The 20,573-nt window shown below is 42.3% G+C and overlaps 1 protein-coding gene across 10 annotated transcripts in view; it reads right to left on the bottom strand.

The window, feature by feature from the left end:
* The window catches only part of FAT3 (FAT atypical cadherin 3), a 333,148-nt gene that overhangs the window by 203,533 nt on the left and 109,042 nt on the right, over nucleotides 1–20,573 (bottom strand). For all 10 annotated transcript variants that reach the window (XR_012578991.1, XM_014266195.3, XM_014266196.3 and 7 more), the window contains exon 3: nucleotides 10,466–10,780. Coding sequence is in view for 9 of the 10 variants with exons in the window: in XM_014266195.3 (XP_014121670.2) it covers nucleotides 10,466–10,780 (315 nt within the window). In the remaining variant the exon portion in view is untranslated. The remainder of the gene's footprint in view (nucleotides 1–10,465; nucleotides 10,781–20,573) is intronic.

Genomic DNA, 20,573 nt, shown 5'->3' with positions numbered 1-20,573 from the left:
TGCACCAACAGATCAGAGCTAAGCTTGCGAGAGGGGCATGAAGCCCCCTCATGCAGCTGACCAAACAAGGACTGCATCCAATTCCTGCCAATTTGCTTCTCTGATGCTGAGCTGTGCATCCTTCTTAAAGGACTCTGTCCTCTGCAAGTGAATCCAACCCAAGCCGAGGGGTTTTCACGCATACAAATGCAGGGCACGGGCGTATTATTGAGTCAAACCTGCAGCTCACCCAATAGACTACACAGGTTAATTCTTAAGCATGTGTTTGCCTTATTTTTCTTCCCTCTAATGCATAGCATTCCCTTAATCTGTTTGGATTACATTAAGTGTTAGAAGAAAGAAATAAAAAACCCGAGAGAAATCCCCTAAGAAATTACAGACTCACATGAAAAATATCTTAGCATCATGTACATCTAAGCTTTTAATACAGTCTAACATTTTTCCATCCATGCAGCTACTTCGGATAATCTTGTATGTGTTTATTCTCTGTTTAATTAATCTAATTCACACCTACTCGATAAATTAAATTTAGCAGCAATTATTCCTTGTGTCATTTGCAGCGCATTCCCAGGTCATGTCTCAAGAACTGCCTCAGACACAGAATAATAAGGACAAAGAGAAGATTCTTCATCTGTTTGCATCACCTGAAGGATCTGCGTGGGCTTACGGCATTTCTTCAAAGATTTAAAAAAACTAATCTCATTCTTCTATTAACAAAAACCCTCCAATATCTTTGAGCAACAGCAGCACCTTTCCACAGTAATAACTTCTTAAGGATATGATGGTCAAATTCCCAGGTGGCACAAACCACCTAATTCAGCTGAAGATGTGGCACCACAAGCACTTGTGCTGCTTAAAGCAACTTTTGTTTTAATACTGCACATTTTATTACACAGAGTCTGAGAATAAAATGGAGGTCAGAAAACACAAGCATATGGTAAATGGAGCAAAATTATTAATAGCCAAAATATTCTCTTGCAGAGCAGACTTACATTTATCTATTGAATATTGTGGTTACATTAAAAAAAAAAAGTGCATATGCTGTTCATACACTGTGGCTAAGTTAAAATTCAGGAAATAATACTTAGTTTTCAAACCAAATCCCTTTAAGAACTGCAAAGCTACTTGCTAATTACCATATAAATAGATCACTGCAGCACAGATTCCTTGCATGCAACTCGTCCGACACAAATATTAAATTTCTCTTAGAAGGCAACAAACCCAAGGCATGTCATGACATTGACTTATGTACACAGGAAGCAATGAGGAAACATTCCTACACAGAAAGTACAAGCAAATGTAGTATAGACAAAGAAAGAACATGATTATTGGAGGTATTGGGAGACTTGAGTGCTCTGGGTTTGCTTCCTTGCTCCATGACAGCACCAGCACAAACGCTTAGGCTTGTGCCTGCATTAGGCTGATGGAGAAGGGGGCTCCTTCATCCACCCAAAAGACAAGAGTCAGCTCTGCCCTTATATGCACAGGCTCCAACAGAGCCATCTGAGACTCCTTGTCCCTGTGCAAACTCTAATTCTTTCTCTCCTGTGGGCAACCCAGGCTTGCTTGTGGCCAGAGAGAAAGAAAGGCCAGGAAGGAATGAAAGGCAGGGATGGGAAGTGGTGGGCTAGCTGGGAGCAGGATAGGAAATACATCCTGCTGGGGCTCCAACATGCCCAGAAATCACTGGTGCCAGGGTTGCCTTGCATTTAGCAGGGTAGGACGGGCTGGACCCATGCCATAAGGCTTTGCACTACATGTGGCCATTGGCTTTGAAGGCAAATTAAGACCAAACTTTTATTTCTGGCATTGAATGAGTTAGCTGCTTCCTTTGCATCAGTTCCTTGTTTGTAAAAAATTTAAAATGGTCCTATTCTACCTTACCAAGCAGCATGAAGGACTTAGCTACCACAGGGGGAGAAACCAAGTAGGAACAACACGCAAGGAAGTAGGGGCACAGTAGAATCCACATGACGATCAACGTAAAAACAAGATTACAAGAGCATGGTCCCATGCAAAGAGTGTTTTTTAAAGATTTAACTTCAGAGCTCTTCAAGCTCTGTAAAAAGCTGCATATAACGTGAAAGCTGTGATTAGGGGGCTCTTCTGATATTTAACCCCCAGATACTGCTTTATTTTTACACATGTATGGCTCTGGTTAAATTAAGCTCTGTGCATGGAGACATATGGCAGCGCGATCTGTACAATTACACAGATAAGGTCACATACTTAACTGGCAACAACACTACTAATTTCAAAGAAGTTGTGTCAGTCTTCCCAGCAAACAAAAAACACTCTTATTAACAAAGGGGGAAAGGGAAAGGAGGAGAGAGTAATTTCACAGAAAATAATTATGTTTGGTTATAACAGCGTAACTCTGACAGAAACAGAGTTGAAAAAAAAAAGGGGAAAAATAACACAATCCACTGTTAAGCCTAATTTTTGAACAGACTAGTTTAGCTGAACTGTGAGGTCATGAGACTTTGGGAGTATAAGAGGTGCTGACACAATCTCTGCGTGATGGAAGACAAAGAAGAATTAATAGCTGGTGATTACTGACATCGTTATGGCTTATGCAAACACACCTGCCTTCCCAGTTGCCTTCTCTTCTTATTTCCATTTCCAAGCTTTGTTATTTTTTTTAATACCCACATGCAGCATAGGTCAGTCTAATTCTCCAAACAGGAAATATCAGTATTTGTACCAAGGATCACATGTTAACTAAGAGTAAACCAGAACTACATTCCTTGCCTCTAACTTCCAGTCCACTAAGAGATTTTAGAAATTCCTCACAAGAGGTGAAACACTACTCAAGCCACAAAAAGTGCCTGATCTAAGAAGACAGTATGACTGTATTCACTGCACCTGAGCAAAAGGGGAAAAAGCTGGTTTAATATTGTCTGCATGGGATTTGCAGTGTCCAACACCACAGACACCAGCACTAACTTTGACTGTTGAGCAAAAGATAAAAACAAGGTACTTGATTGATTAAAAAGCAGCAGGAAATAAAAAGGAAAAAAGAATGCCCTCAACTACCCCCATCCCAAGCCTTCACCTCTTCTGGGCTAACATCACAGCTTTATTTTCCTCCCTGGCAGCTCCCTCTCCTCTGCTCCTGCACAAATGCCATGCTCACAGGCTCCATACCTCACCATCCCTAACTCACCAACCTAATTCCTCCTGCCAGAGGTCAGACTTGGCCCACAAGCAATTACTGCAACACAGGGACATTAGCTGATGTTATCATAATAATGTATGGCAGGATATGACAAGCATCTAGAGCATATGCATTATGCATACATTTAACAGGGCTGTTACTCAGTACTTGTGGTACAATTTCACCCAGTAAGCAAAACTCTGCTTCTGCCACTGATAATAATTCCAACAAGAGAATTTGGCTACCTGGAAGTGAATGGAACAGCCCTGTTTAAAAATTAGTGCAGGAATAGCTCAGCCTATTAAAAAGGCGATATCTTAAAGAGTTCTGCCTAGCCATGACTTCTGGAAATTTACAAAAAGAGAAACTGAACTGACAGACAAGGCAGAAAAATGAGCTTCACAGCTAAGCTGATAGGTGAAGTTACTTCTGAATAGGCAGAAGATACGCTCTGCTGATGTTTGTAACAATAATAAATGATTGATGTAATGCACAACAACGTTGATTCATGAGATCAGTGGCAAAACTGTTGCTGTTCCAGAATTGGGGCTGGGACAGGAAAGAAGGGAGCTGCCTGGTTACTGGGCAGCAACTTCTTCCATCAGAAAAAAACTTTGTCCCAGTGGCCCTTGCCATGCTTATGCCCTTCAGACTTAAGTCTCTACTGAAGCAAACAGGGAGTTCAGATTAAAAACTGGTACTGCATAAAGTGAGGACACAATTGCCCAGTTAAGGCAACCAGTTAAGGGAATACTCTTTAAACTTACTGTGAAAGAGGGCTAAAGAAGTCATCATGGGCATCTAAAGAAAGGTTTAAATTTCTATAAGCCGAGTATAAATCTGCTGATTACAAAGAAATTGCATTTATAAGAAATATTGTATCTTTAAATGTCATTTTAAAAGAGGCACTTGATACCAGAGAGATCCAGCAATCTCAACCATATTCAGTGCTTCATGAATAAAAACCCACTGCTAGCAGAAATCAGGTCTGTTCAAGAGAAATGATAAAAATGGATTTATTTTTTTATTAATAGCAGCATTACTGTAGCTGCAACTGAGGTGGCATAGCTCACACCTTTATCCTCTTCACAGATAACATACACAGATTGTGAAGGAAATCGCTGCCAGGGAGGAAGGGAAGAGGGAAGAGACATGCTGGCTGAGCCCAAATTTTGTCATTTTCAGTGGAATTAGTGGTCTGGCCATTAGACAATACTTACTTAGTCTAAAATTCTTTTATACTTTTCTTCATCCTACTAGAAGCGATGCTTCACCTTTTTTTTCTTTTTTTTTTTGTGTGCCTATGAATACATGGCTGTGAATTCATGTCTATTAATGCCAATATGCCTGAAAAATCAATAGCTTGCATTTCCAGAGAATATCTGATCCCCAAACTGTCTACTATTCTAGAGGCATCACATAAGGCAAGAAAATACTTCCACTTACCAAGAAAAAAGAAAAACCATGAGGTGAGGTGACTCAAAGACAAAAGATGAGTTTGTGTCCCTGCCATGCTGCAGTTCAGGATCTAATTGAAAATTTCCTCTGGGGAATAAACATGCCGTGGCAAGCAGATGGACTTGATTTATGTCCTTCTCCCTAATTTTTTCATGTCCTCCTTTTTCTTAATTATTATTATTATTATTGTTATTATGACAAACTCCTTAATGCAGTAACTTTGTCTAATATGCTGTACAGTGCCTAGCACACTTATAGGTCCCACTGTGATTAAGCACTCAACTCAAACATCCACGGTCCTTTGATTTTCCAGCTGTTAACCCTGGGCTCAAACCACTGGATATATGGTGTCTAGTAAAGAATAAGCATGCCAAAGGAGAAATTAAAGCTTTTAAAATGCTCCAAAGCTCCATTTTTAACAGTGAGTACATAACAAAGAAGTCATTAAGAGCCACACTTTTAAATAATAGAGAAGTGAAAGCAAAGAAAGTAGATCATTTAGCGTGTGTTGAGACAACATAAATTACAGAGGATGGAAGCCAGCTTATGTAGTAGGGGAATTACATTATAAAATTCTGTATTAGTCATGGTCACACATCAGTGATGGATATATCAGGCTGGACTCTGCAACTGCTGGTGAACTCAGCATTTGTAAAAACAGCGTTAAAGAGTATGCAGGGAAAGGGAGACCAATTCCTCAAATTCACCATTAATTGGAGAGCCCCACAATCAATGTTTTTCGCCCCTGCAAGGTCCCCTCTGCTCTTCAACAGGGCAAGGACACTTACAGGCTCAAAAGCATTGAGCTATTCATGCTATGACATGATCTGCAGAGCTGATTTTCATCACACACATGAGCTGCCAAAAACAGCTCCATGGCCAACACACATGAGGGAGACATCCTTCAGGAGGAGCACCCAGTGGGAGGGAGCTGACCTGCAATGCCATCAAAATCCAAAGTACATTTTCTGGACATGGCACTTGGTGCTACAGTCTAGTTGAGGTGTTAGGGCATAGGTTGAACTTGATGAAGTTAGAGGTCTCTGCCAACCTCATTGTTCTGTGATTGTATGATTTCTGGGCTGAAAAGAGGCACTGGGTACTCAGCATCTGTACTGCTGGCAGCCATCAGGATGTGGAGCAGAAGCAAGCCAGTGGATTTGTCCCAGTCTGTGAGAGCAAAGACGTGTGGGGATTTCTCAGGACAAGCCAAAGAAAAGCAGCTATAAAAATCAGGATGCATGACAGGAGGGTGAAGCACAGTTTTAGTATGGCAGAGCAAACGTGGCTTTCAGACCCAGCAGGATTCTACGCCAGCTGGCTTTGTGAGTGCAAAAGAAAGCAAAGCCCAGCCTGCTGAGAAGAGGAGCATTCGTACCAATTAAATTCTGACATTCACTAACCCCGCATTAGCTTATATAAATATTAATACTACTTCAGTGTGAAAATATCCAGAGTCTTTCCAAATCTAGGTGCAGATGTGACAGTTCAGAGACAGCTTCTAGAGGCAGAGTGTTGCTGCTCTGCAAAGATGTACTGACCTACATGCACTATTTCTAAACCTACAAGTGCATCCTGCCTTAACCACTGCAGCAAATACTATTTCAGGGGTGCCAGGGGTCTGCCTCTGTTTAAATGGTGCCAGCAAAAGGCTAAGCAAGGTGTAAGCAGATTTTCCAGACACACAAGAATAATTTTAGAGTAAATTAATTGAGAAGAATGTGCACAAGAGTGAAATTTGGTCTGCTGGCGTGTTAGTTAAAGAATCTCTTAAGTAATCTACATCAGACTGAAGAAAAGCTTATTGGGTTTGTTCAAAATACGTTAACAATAAACAAAGTAATGCAATGGTTTGAATTAAAATTCATTTTTTCCAGAGCGCAGAAACATAATAAATCAACGCAGTAAATTACCCCTGTGCTGTGGAATTAACACCCATATACATGAAATAGAAGTAAGAATTTACAGCTCTGATCAATAATTTTTTTTATTAACTCCATCTTCTGTTTTATTTACCTTCCTGCACATGCCCCTCACCCAGGAGTGACTCGGCTTGGGCCGAATGTGGTGCTCCTGGGAGCAGGTCAGCCCAGCAGCCCTGCCATCCTCCCCATCTCACACTACCCACAAAGGAGCACAGCCCCGTGACCCTGCGCTCTGCCAAAGCAACCCTAAGCCCTCCCGAGCACCAAAGTCAAGCTATGAGGAAAAGGCCTGGCTCTCCCAGCAGCCACATCAGGGTTTTGGCTGACTTGCAGCTGCTGAAGATGCTGGGCTCCAGGAATGCCTCCCTTGCTGCTGTGTGTATACACAGCTGGGAAACAAATGCCCAGGGGAATGCCTTTCCCTGTAGTCATGTAACCCCTAGAGTCACCTCAACTTTTTGAAAAACACGTTTCCTACTCCCCTCACAAAACTGTGCTTTTGCAATATATTCCTCCTGCCCACTGTAAAGGAAAATCCCATCTTCCTCTCTTGGACCTGCTACACTTAGCCTGCAGTGGCCACCAGTTAGCAGAACAAGGCTGCCTTGTTCTCCAGTGTAAATGATTTATGGTTTCACATGTGCTCATGTGCTTCATTATTCACTTAGTGCTTGTACCTCTGAATATCAGCTCACAAGATAAAAGTGCGTACCAAGGCGCAAACTGATGCTTGGCTGTATTTCAATAAAAATATCAAGGTGAGAAAAAAAAAAGGCCTTCATGGGAGGTTGCCCACACTGCCTTTCCACTCCTGACACACATGGGTGGGCTGCTCATGTTCCTGTCCTCTTCCCTGGAGCACCCATATAAACCCAAGCCCAGAGAGGACGGCCCTTGCCACTTGTGCCCCCACAGCAGAGTCAGCCCCCAGTAAGAATATGCCCAGGGTGACTTCAGTGCCCAAATCTTGCTATCAGTGGCTTTTTAGCAGCTCCTCATTCCTGCAGGAGCAACTCTTCATCTCTCTAAAACCCACAGAGCAAACAGCAGGTAATAATTCTGAAAAGTCTGAAGCCTGCCTTCAAAGAGATCCAAAGGCACGCGATACATTTGCAGTTGGACTGCCTAAAATAGCCACCACGAGCTGTGCCAGTCTATAAAAATGTAGGAAGTGACAACTTGTCTATTAAGAGGTTTGTCCTATCTACAGATATGGCATACAAGGAGTAATGTTGCTTCTGCTATCCAGATAATCAATCATGAGTGTAAGAATTGGCTGCAATTATGATCCTGAATTAGAACCAGGAACAAAACCTGGACTCCCTGTGTCTCTGCTTGATCAGACATGTAGTGGTCCATGTGCCTCCAGAAACCTGCCTGACCTGCATGAGCTACAAGGCAGCTGAAAGTGAGCTCCAGAGAAAGGCAAACACAGTCACTGCTGACCTCCAAAGATAACTGAGAACATCCCTATGCTCCAGCAAACTCCCCATCTCTTCTGTCGCTTCCCACCAAAAGATGTAAAAAATGCAGGATGCTGCCCTCATGTTGACTCTCAGCAGTGGATTACTCACAGGAGTGAGATGCCAGTTTGCTGGCAGTGTTGAAACTTCCCAAGTGACACAGAAAATAAAAGATCCCCTTTCTCAAATGACTGCTCTCTCCCAACAGCAGGAGCATGCTCATTCAGCCCACGTATACAGCAATCGCAGCATATTTGGGTTCACATTAAACCTTTTCATCTTGATTATACAGCATGCTGTCGCATTTAGGGCTGCTGTGCAATGCTCTACGTGACTTACTGCTGTGCTGAATCCCAGCAAGAGCAGGGGGCTGGCAGGCTACGAACCTCTCCTGTGTGTGCACAAGTCTCCTGTACAAAACAACTGGAGTGTAAATTACAGTCTCAGAGAAAACCAGTGCACTGCAGGGAGACGGCTGAAAGGAGCCTTGTCAGAGACCCCCAGGGACACTCTCTAGGAAAATCCATTATGCTTTTATTTCTCAGATATCAGCAGCCCATCAGGAGAAAGGCTTCTGATGTGAAGGCCTGGTGCTCCCCTTTGGGAAAGGGTTCTCTACACACACACTCTCTGTCAGCCTCATTGTTTTCAAAACAAACTCCAAGAGGCCACCTCACCCAGCTCTCACTGCTCTGCATTTAGCATGAATTGGATAGAAAAGGGATGATTTATCCTCTCTATAACAAGTCACAGTCAGTCAGTAGCAAGGATGCCCACTGAGTGTAAGGGGGGCCCTTTGGAAGTTGCCCAAGCAGCAGTTACTCATCCTGAAGCCTTTAAGCTCTCAGGCAGCAATTTCCACAGCGCAAATGAAGATTAACCACTGTCAGTGTTAACTGTGACAATAAGATCTCACTGTTAGGGGAAAGTGTCCTGCCTGCTCTGCAGAGGGACAAAGAGCCAACCCACAGGGTGTGCCACCAGGCCAGGGTGCTGCAGGGCTGCCACATGCCCTGCTCCAGTCCTTGTCACAGGCTCACCCTGGCAGATAAGCAGGGCTGTGCTGAGCAGATTGCTCTGCGGGAGGAGCTGATGGAAGGGAAGCACAAGCATTAAACACTGTGAGTCCTAACTCTGCTACTTTGCCCAGATGGGATTTATGGGGTGGGGAGGGGGAGAAGGGATGCAGATGGAAGAGCATCTTCGGCCATTCCAAGTGTTAAAAATAAGTGAGATATGCGCCTTAGGGCTCAGCAGATTGAACACAGTGATTATATATTCTCCATAATTCTTCACCTGGGATTATGCCTGAGAAGATCCTGACCTCTTCTTATGCCACATATTGCAATAGGAATGCCCAACCAAATGTTGAAAGCCTATTTAGTGAACATCATTTCCATACACAAAATTAAAAATGCTCCCTTGCATATCTATTCCTTCTAGTTTTTTAGCTGTTTAGAAATTTGCAGGATATAAATAAACTTAAAAAAAAAAATCAAAACCCCAGAACAAAACTAGGAGCACGAAAAGAAGCAGGAGCACTGTGTGAATTGTGTGAAAACTGAACTACCTTCATAAAGATCAGCATATTGCTCTGAAAGATCCCCTTGACTCTCTAGCTCCAGATCATGCTGGAGGGTCCCCAGAAGCCCAGTGAGTGAGAAAAGCTGGGTACATGCAGGAATGAGGAATACCAGCTGCCAGGCACAGGTGGGCACTCGGCAGGTGCCCACCCATCCAAGACCTCAGGCTACATCTCCTGGGGCAATTCCTTCATCATCCTCATTCAGCAAAGGCACCTGGGGTACAGATATGTGCACAGCTGCTCTGCATGGGTGCCATGCCCCCCTGCCAGCTAACAACAGTATTTTAACTTAAAACAATCGCCATCTCTGCCATGCTACACCCACAGGCTACATCCCCAGCACTTATAAATCAATGCAAACACATGGATTTTTTTTTTTTTTTTTAAGGCCAGAGGGATGTTTAGGTCACCTAAACTGTCTTTTTGTGTAAAGCAAGCTGTAGAAGAATTAAATCCACCTACTTGAACGTGGAGCCTGATTACATGTGCTGGCCAGCCATCATGTCACTCACTCCAGTGGTGCTACACCAGCTAATAAGGAGTGAAACAGTGCTCTGTAACCTGCAACAGCTTGAATCTGCTTCCTAGCACAGCTCTGCAGACTCAGGGCAGCAAAGTCTCATCCCTGCAGACGCAGGGAAGAGGCAACAGCCAGCAGTGATTCGGTGACCCAGCACATCTGCAGCACATCATCTGCCAGCGCCTTCACACACTGATGCAAAGCAGAATGCTTCAGTCACATACAAGATGCTTTAGACACAGAAGCCACCAGAAAACAGAGGTTTGGAAAGCAAACCAGTGCACCCTGAAGGGGTGAAAGCCAATAAATATGTAAATTGCATTCTCCCACTGCCTTGAGGCAACAGGGTTTTGTTACCTGTTTTGGGGTTGATTACAAAGAAGTTCTGGGGATTTCCACTTGTAATCCGGTAAGTCAGCTTTTCATTAGTGCTGGAGTCAGGGTCCTGGGCTTGGATCTGAATGACAGATACATCCTTTGGGGAGTTTTCCATGATGACTGGGTAATAGATAGGCTCAGAGGTGAGAGGGGCATTGTCATTCACGTCCTCCACTTCAATGTAGACTTCAATAGTAGTGTAGAGTGGGACAACACCATGATCAGTCGCGTACACCGTCAACCAGTAGGACTTGGTTGTCTCCCGGTCAAGAATATCTGCTGTGTAGATAACTCCTGTAGAAGAACAGCAAGGAGAGGATGTCACAAATAGGATCAATAAGACATCACATCTATTTTCATGTGACTGTAATACAGAGTTCAGCATATAACAAAGGCTCCACCCATAGAAAAATTCAAGTTGTCCAACAAATGAAAACAGAAGTCTGAGCACAGAAATTGTTTTGTGAACTCAGCTCAACAACTCAATCCCTTGTCCCAACAAATTGAGAGGGAGGGAAGGTAAAAGGATGGCTCTTCATAAATGCCCTAATGCCACAGCCATTTCTTTGTTAGAACTGCAGCTGGCAGAGTAACAGAAGAAACACGATCGTTTTCTGCTTTGTGATGCAAACTTGTGTAAACCTTGGTAGGGAGGGATACAACCACTGACAATGAATTGCACAAAAAAAAAAAAGTGGCTTTTCTTTTCTAGTTCCTGCCTGCGCTCTTTCTAAAGAAGAAAACCTAGGAGGCAATTTAAAATAAATCCATCCAAGTTCAGAAAATAGGCAGTAAATTTAAAACTGAGCTCACTCATTGCACAATGCCAAAATCCTGGATAACAAGCAATCAAAAGCTCCCACAGTAGCCCTTAGACAATGAATATAACAAATATATTTCTATCCTCTTTTATCACAGAGGAAGGAAAGGCTTGGCCACTTTACCTACTGATGTAAGAAAACATCAGTTAGTTTTCCACCTCATCCTAAGAAACAAAAGAGAAAGTCTGTCTGTGTATAAGAAGATGAAAAGGTTCTTGATATACGTGTCACAGAAGTGGTGAGGAAGGGCATTTTCTTATTTTGATGCTGGTGTGATTCTGGCTCAGAGCCACAGGGAGGGACTGAATCACCAGCCCTGTGCCTGAACTGTCCTGGCACGAAGGGCTTCCACCCACCTCATTTCTGCCTGAAGTGCTTTAAAAATCCATCTTCCTCCTGACATGAACACTTGGTTTGTGTCTGGTTGGAACCAGATGACCCTCCAGGTCCCTTCTAAACCAAGTCATTCTCTGATTCTGTGATAAAGCAGAAATTCTGCCACTCTAAGACTTGCTTGTATTGGCATAGTCCAAACCTTCAGTGGCTTAAGCACTGACCACGAGTGCAGAGAGGACCAAATACACCAGTACCACACACAACATCACACCAGCATCCAAACAAGCAAATGCAATTCCTCACCATTTCTATGACACATGTATCAAGAACATGTTCATCTCCTAATACAGCATTATTAAATCTTGAGAGACACACTAATTCAGTGGATCTCAAGCTTAAGGAATACTCAAATGGACTGTTTGCAAACCACCAAATCATGTCATTAGTAGATGGCAAATGATGGAGAAATTGCAGGGCAAAACAGGAACACAAGAAACCTGAATTCAGTCTCAGATGTGTTTGATGCTATTTAGAACGAAATAACCAGTTAATCATTGAGGACAGAGCTGCTCTAAGGTCAGGACTAATAAAAGATATGAGTGTCTTTTTGGTTTTGGGGTTTTTTAAGGATCCGACTGCACTGTTTCCATGACAGTGCAGCCTCTAAGCTTCAAGTCTTATAAAAGTTATCAAGGTAGCACAAAACCCAACCACACAGTCACAGAGATGCCACATGCTCTTGCCTTATAAGATATATATTTTTTTTTAATACTACAATTTTTTTTCAAGTTTTGGATTTTATTTAAAAATCTCTTTTAATGCTAGTTTGAACTTACAAGTATACTCCTAACATTTGATCAGCCATATAATAGAGGGAGGGGAAAGGAGCAGCACTGATTCTGGTCATGTGTGGGTTTAGGTCATTTCATAGTAACATCAGATCCATGTCCTTCTCACTCAGGCATATTATTCACCCGTCCTAGATGAGCAGGGCAGCACTGGAGGACAAAAACAGAGTGTATTCTAAATATTCTTGTTGGCAGCAGCCTGTGCTATGTAATGAGTTTCTGTAGAAACATAGATGAAATATATGGTGAACTGTGATGAAAAAAGCCTGCAAGTCCAGAAGAGAAATTGCACTGCTAGAATGAGAAGTGCCCATAACAACCCACAGAAATAAATAAAATAAATCCACATAGGAAATAATAAAAAAAATAAAAGGATGAATATTAGTGATACTAGAGATGATGATTTATTCAGAAGACAAGAAGAATTATTTTACATCTTTGAACAAAATTTGAAATAAATAAGGTTCTCCCCTAGTGAGAGCACAGAATGTTTTAGCAGATTAACCTATGTTTATGAAGCTGAATTTCACTGATACTGAGGTGATAATAAATCTATCTTCTGAGTCATTCCTTCATTTTATAACTCCTGGCAACAGTTCACTTTTCATTTCTGTATTTCAGAAGGGAAGGATCATTGAACAAGCATTAGCTACTGCCAACAAGTCTGCTACACTGGTTCTTACTTCCACTTTTGATTTATTAAAAGGTCCCAGATACAATTAATTCCTTTTCCTCAATAAGTCTTGTCGTTTCACCTGTCAACACCACACAGTAGCTTGATGAATAAGAAGACTTTTGTTCACTTTCAGGTTTTCCACATGGAAATCCTTTCATCATTCTGGGAATACCTTCTACCATGCTCTTCAACGTTCTGTACAAAATGCCTCCTTGCTGTACACCCATATATAGATATAAAGGTAGTACTCACAAGAATACACAAGCTGCCCAAATATTTAATGGATCACTCCACACAGGTGTGGATGACATTCTTCCAGAGGAATGTCAAATGCCAGCTTCACATGAGGTGTTAACCCTTGAGAGTAATGATGATATTTGGTCATCAGCACTACTTTTTCATCACTATGGGATGAATGCAAAGTGGCTGACAGAGCTGAGATCAGGAGCTGCAAAATATTCCCTGGGCAGTCCACAGATAAGCTCTCACTCACTTCAGCTGAGAGAAAGGAGGGGAATATCCTTGGATAAAATCACAATAAATTCATAAACACATCACTTACTTCAAAGCTCATATATATTAACAGGTAATAGCTCCTGCTATTATAGGAGCAGAAAGAGGGAGAGGCCTTTGGGCACAGCTCTAAGGGCTTTTCTTGGATGGGTTTTTGTGGTGCACTCTTACAGCTGCTTGCCAATTAGAAGATAAATGTGAACAAAGTAATGATGCCTGAACTAAAAAAATCAAGAAGAAACAACTGCAGAAATCATGAAAATTTCAAGAGGACTAAAACCCAAAAAGTTCCAAGATTTTGCAGACACATTTCTGAACAAGACAGATAAAACAGATGTTCTCATCCACTGGGATGCTACACCATGAAGGCGCCACAGAGTGTTTTTACATGAGACAGCTGAAATCCAAGCACACATCTGTGAGCCAGCTCTTTACGTCGCCCTCAGCTGGATTTTGCAGTATCCCTGGAGGCCTGGAGCCGGCACTACCTGAGGCCCAGGGCAGCCTCAGAAATAAAGCCAGCCAACAATCCAAAGAGCAGTGCCACTAATATGCTTGCCACTGCTCTCCTCCAAGTACATATGCCCCATGCAATTTGCCAACCACCACGTGCATTACAAACACTGTAAGTGAAAAATAACAACAGAGTGCATTAGTTGCTGAATAAAATCCTCAGCACATTTATATGTAAATTAAGTGCAGCCCTTGGGCTCGGCAATGTGCCAGCAATGCGAAGGTTGTGTGCTTGTTTCTCTTTAAGGCTTGTTTTCCCTCCTTCCCTGAGAAATAATGGGATAATAATGTTTTCTGTACTGCTCCTGCAATTGGACACAATGAGACATAGCATTATGAAGGACGAAGGTTAAAAAAAAAAAAGAAACTATTAAAGAGGATGAAGAATCGGGGTTTCCCTTTTTCTTCTCCCACTGATTTGCTGTACATCTGTCACCAGACCACTTCAAATGATGCGGTCCACCCAAAAAATATCTGAAAGTCATGTATTTACTATCATGATGAGAAACCTGAGAGGCTCTTAAAACAAAAAGGGATCAGAGAAAAGCATTATTTCTTTCATCGCCTCGTTTTTGCCCCCTGTTTGTTTACTTTACATATTTGACAGTACTGTGTATATAGGTAGTGTGATGGATGGACCTGCCACAGCTCTTAAGGAGAATGTTTACTGGAGCTGTCAGCCTGGCTGTTTACATAGGTGCCCATCGCCATGGATATCTGCTACACACATACGTTCCTCCTAAAAGTCAGATCATCCTTCATGAATACCCTCAATAGCACAAACATTGAAAGGAGTTCAATTCTGTTTAGTTTTTTCAAGGCAAGATTAAAAGACAACTTGGTGGTCTGTAAGAAGCTGTGCATGGAAAAGTCAAAAGAGAGTAACAAAGCTCTTTAATCTAGCTGAGAAAAGCAAACTGAAGTCTGATGGCTGGAAGTCAACGGCAGAAAAAGGAGAGTGCAAATATTCAACAAGGAGGATATCTAGCAGGAGCAACTGCTTGTCAGGGACAGGCCAGAATCTCCCATCATCTGGCACCTTGGTACTGAGACAAGACAATAGAACCTATTCTTCTACCCAAGTTATTGGCTGAGCTGCAGAAACTAACACAGAATGTGATTTTGCTGAGTGGCTCAGTAGCCCACGTTACAAAAGTTGCCACTAGAAGTAGCCATGCACTCAGTAAACGATGAACAAGATATGGGGAAAGAAGACTGACTATGAAGTATCTGCTACTCTTCCAAAAACTACCACACAGAAACGCCACATAAAAACACTTAGTTCTCTCCTTTTCAAAATATTGCAGTAGTTTTGTAGGGACACATATTGCATCAATTATCAATTGAGAAGAGTCTCAGTGACACAAGATGTTGCTTATTTTCCTCAACCCTTTTCAGGAGTCTGAGCTAACTGCACAAATGTGCATCTCAGACTGGGAAATCAGGAAAGGTTAGATAAGGTGAATGGCCCCCTTATTTCCAGAGCGTGGTCCAGGAGCAGCTGTAGAGGCGGGGAGGAGGGATGGGAGGCAGCAAAGGCAGAACATGCCCTCATCACAAGCTGCAGCACAGGATGGAAGTGACACCACACTAACACAATCCCAGACACTCCCAGCTACCAGAATGCAACATGCCCATTCCCACCCAAGCCAGTTCCTCGCTAGTACAAATGCAAGGTTTAGTGGTTAAAGTCACTATAAAAATACAGGGTGACTGAAGCGCTAAGGGTACCACATGCACCTTCCTGACTCCAGACTCAGGATACCAGCAAACTCCCTCCATAGGCCCAAGAGCCACATCAGTTTCTGACATGAAATGCTAGAAAAAAATATTTCCAGAGCCCCCATCTGCCTCTCCCTCCTCCAGCTTCCAAACAAAGGGGCTCAGTGCAAACCAGCTACAAAGCAGAATGTGGTTTGTCCCCAAATTAAAATGACAGAAATTAGGCCGTCGGGAATGCCGACTAACAGTGAAGTACTCAGGGCTGTTACAGCCCTCAAAGGAAGAAAGAGAAAAATCACTGATTCCAAAATGCTACTAATTATTCATGATCCTTTATCAAAGACTCTGTGAGTCTCCTGGAAGTAAACACAACACCTTGATTGTCACTGAGCTGTCAGCCAAAGGTCCTCGTTTACATTGCCTTGCTGGGAAAGAAGCAATAAATAAAAGTAGCTTGAGAAGAAAACAGTTGCATAATGAGTTTTTAAATTTTTTTTTCTGTCTAAAATACAGAGGGGGAAGAAAAAATTTACCTACCTCATCCGGCTGCACCAAGGTGAAGACTTTATATTCACCTACCCATGCTCCTACCCCCAAGATCTGGCTGGATCCCCCCATCACACATCAGCACACACGGGAGCCATGGAAAGATTTGTGAGCGCAAATGCAAATGTCAGAGCTAATTCAGATTCCTTGCATTGAGCAGAGATGTGATTTTTGAAGGACACTTAGTGGAGAGCTATTGTAAGCAGGAAAAGTTTAAAAAATGTTGCAAGCCCATTATTCATCAAACCAGTGGATGTAAAATCAACCAAAATGTCATGATTTGCAGACAGGAATTTCACACCCAATTAAAGGAGAATATGTATGATTTCAAGAAAACTAACATTATACCTAACTGATTGTTTGGGGTTTTTTTATTTAGGTCCTTCACATAGAACAGTTCTGTGTGCATGAAAGCAGAGTGCATACATCTTTTGGGAGATATTTTATTCATTAAAGGGTAAATTGTAAATATAACCCAAAGGATTAAACAGTTTTAGCATAAGAAAGACATGAACCTGAGCGCCAATGCCAGACCGATTCAGCACACTGGGGCCACCGAAGCCAGTGGGAATCAGAATGAACCACAGATTATATTGACCCCTTTTTAAAGTCTTCTCAAGCCATAAATAACCAGGGTCAGTTCTGCATGCGGGCAGTGGTGGTATCACATCATCCACAAACTCAAGCGGAGCATGAAGGAGACCTATCGCTCATCCCCCCCCGGCTCGCAGCCGGCAGCTTGGAAAACCTGCCTCCTTTCTCTGGTGATTAAACGCTATTCCAAGGCCTTCATTTAGGGCCCCCCACTGAGCAAAGTGTGCCCTCCTGTTTTTACTTTATTGCACAAATTTTGTAGGCTTTACTGCGTATTAAAACACAAACTCAATTCCTATTGAAGCAAGAAGAAAAATCTCCACTGACTTAAATGGAGATTAGATCATGCCCAGGAACGAGTCCAAAAGCAGTATTAACTTTGTGAGGCTATACATACCTACAACTTCCTAATATTCTTATGTCTGGTTGAAATACAAAACATATTTCATAAACAGCTCTTGTCAGATAAGGAAAGGCAGGTTACATTCCTGTCAAGGGCTTAACTTCTGATTTTCTCTTTTTTACTGATGTTTTGAATGTACAAATTTACTGTAACCTCAAAGTGCAGTTTCTGTGGTGAATATCACATCTGAGTTCCCAGAGCATTAAAAGAGACTTAGAAAGCCAATCCTCAGCAACGCTATTTCCAACACTGAATTAGTCTGCACATAAACCTTTTACCATGATATTACAGATGATATCATGACCATCACAACCAGCCAGAATCGTCACAAGGACATTCACTGTGTCAATAAATGCAATATATCTGCATTCAATAGATGAGTAGGTAAATAATATACACTTTACAACTCAGGCTGGACCCAACATGCTACCATGTGTTTCAGAGGAAAGTTCAAGTTGCTGGCTCCTCCCAAAGGAGGGAGCACTGCTGCTGCTGCCGTGAGCAGAGCACCAGCACACAGAGGGGCTGTAAACCACTGCTGCTCAGAGAGGAAACCACCAGCAGGCAACGCTTCAGATCAAACACAGCCAGCTGGACTGAAATCCAGCTCAGGTACATTGGGAAACTCCCAAATTTTAACGGCTGGAGCTGATGGGTTTTTTCCAACCTTAATGACTCTGTGAGTCTTCATCTCTGAGGTGCTGGTCCAGCCCAAGTTAGGGAAGGATACTCATGTGACTTAAATACAAAGTGCAGCTGCAGTTGTGTTCTGTCAGGGCCATTAAATCAGGTACAGCCCATCAGCACAGCTTAAACTGGCAGGACCTCAACACCAGGCTGGGAATGGTGTCCTGGCCGAGCAGGAATTCTGGCCAGCCCTGCCTCAGGCTACAAAACATAAAAGCAACCTAATTTTACTACAGGTAGAGGGGAAGTTCAACAAACTAAAAGCAATAGTCAAGTTCAGGTCTCGCCACTGCCCTCTCAAACAAAAGTAATTATTTTTAAAGGTATTTTGTTTTTTTCAGTATTCATATATGAACACATTAATATTTATGAAGACATTAGTATAAACACATATATATAGGAGCAATGTGATTCCAAGGGTGAATGTTGCATACTGAACTGGCAGTGCCACCCATTATAAGGACTGAGTTTTCTCTGGAGTCCTGTCACATCCAGGTGTCCCAAGGCTGACACCAGGGTTGGGGGACTGCTGCCACAAGGGCAAACTTCCCAGTGAAGCAGCATTTTAATAGCACTGAAACAGAGGCACATCTCAGATTAGGTGCTTGACCTTCCAGGCTATTTATATTTTGAGTTTTGAGGAGAGTTTCTTCCCTCTTTACCTTGAAATTACTTAAATTCAATGCTGAGTTCCTTTGCTTGCTTTATTTGAGGCCAAGGGGGAGGCTACAACCTCACATCAAAATGAGCTATCACTTAAATACGACATCTTCAAGGTCACTTACACATCAATTTCAGAGCAATTTTCCAAACATATCATCAAGACACTGAACCAGAGGCTTAGTCAAATAAATTCTCTATCTTCTTCCACTTATGAATTAAATGAAATAAGATGTGCCAACATTTTTACCTGACTAGGCTTTATTACCATTTTTGTGTCTTCCATCACATCCCTCTACTTATTTTAAGAAATATCCATATTCATCTTGCTTTAATATCTTTTGCTTGGGGAAAAATTATTAAAAAAAATCTTATATGGATGAACAAAAATTACAGCATGGACAACTCTGGAACAAACTGCCTTCAAAAGCACAAATATAGGAAAGAAACCGCTCATTTATGAATAACCTCTATCAAAGCTTAACACACTCCATCACTGCCAGACAATGCAATAAAACTCAGCAATAAAACCAGGCTGAAGAGTCATGAAGCCCCACTGAAGACTAAACTGCTGCCATGTCCCATTCCCTACTTGCGCCAAGTGCTTGAGAACAACAGGGCAAACCATGATGCTGCTCTGACAAAAGGGATTTCTTGCCACCCTGCATGGCTTGAGCCATACTCTTCAACTTTTAGGAATCTGGGTTGCTACTGGCATCCCTTAGTGTGGTAGATGCACCTTTCCCTTTGGTCTCAGAAGCACAGCAAAATACAATGCCAGTGTACTGAGTGAACTTTGTGCTATTCCCTGGATATGCACAGACTCAACTTGTCAGCCAAATGGGCATGAAAAACAAACAAAAAGCACAGTTTTGTGGCTGTAGCAGATGTAATGAAAAATTCAGATATCTCACAAAACCTTGCAGGAAGATCTACTGTAGGAATACATTCTTAATGTATTTCAGAAGAACAACAGTTGATGGTATAATTTCACTCTACTGACCAAGCCCTGTTTTTTTTCTTCTTTTTTTTTTTTAAAGCAGTTGTGGGTACAGCATTTCTAGCCACACATGAATTTCATACAACTCTCTTCATTATTATAGCCTCTCTGTATGTATTTTTCCCCCTGGATCTGATTTTACCTACTGCAAATGACAACTTCTGCCTTATTTTCTGAGCACTTCTGGGATTTCCAAACCCTTGCATGCCTTGTGCCCACCTCCGCAGCCTTCTGAACGAAACCAAATGTGGCAATGGCACCAGCAGAACTCCTCACCAAGGATGAAAGCTATTAACTCTCAATAATAATCTGTTTCAATGGGGGCATTTTTTCTCAAAGGCTCTGGCTAATGCCCAGAGTAACCCAGATTTTTCACACATCCTCTTTAGTAGATTAATAAAGAGATCAAAGTCCGACCCATGTGTCCTCTGCCTGCAGGACTGGGAAGCTATTTTAAAAAGAAGGGTTTGCTCCTGGTTATTTTAGAAATAAGATCATAAGTGCAGCAAAGTTGAAGCAGAAAGAAAAGATGGAGAAAAAAGGCAAAGCATGCTCAAAAGGATTCTGATGAAAGTCCTGGCAAGGGACTTCTGTACCAGATCCTCTTCCTTTACAGAAAGATCTGCATCTTTTGTAGTCCCTGCAGTGCAAGACATTGCTTTGGGAGCCCTTGTGCAAAATCTGTGCCAATCTGCTTCAGGTGTTTTGCAGCAGTAGTGAGGGAGGAGGAGGGAAGCAGGGGCAGCTCTGCAGGGAGCCTGGTGCTGG

This window comes from Zonotrichia albicollis, chromosome 2 (genome assembly GCF_047830755.1).
Source record: "Zonotrichia albicollis isolate bZonAlb1 chromosome 2, bZonAlb1.hap1, whole genome shotgun sequence".
NCBI classification, from domain to species: domain Eukaryota; kingdom Metazoa; phylum Chordata; class Aves; order Passeriformes; family Passerellidae; genus Zonotrichia; species Zonotrichia albicollis.
The sequence above is the reverse complement of the archived record's forward strand: the minus strand, read 5'-3'. Positions and strand labels throughout refer to the sequence as shown.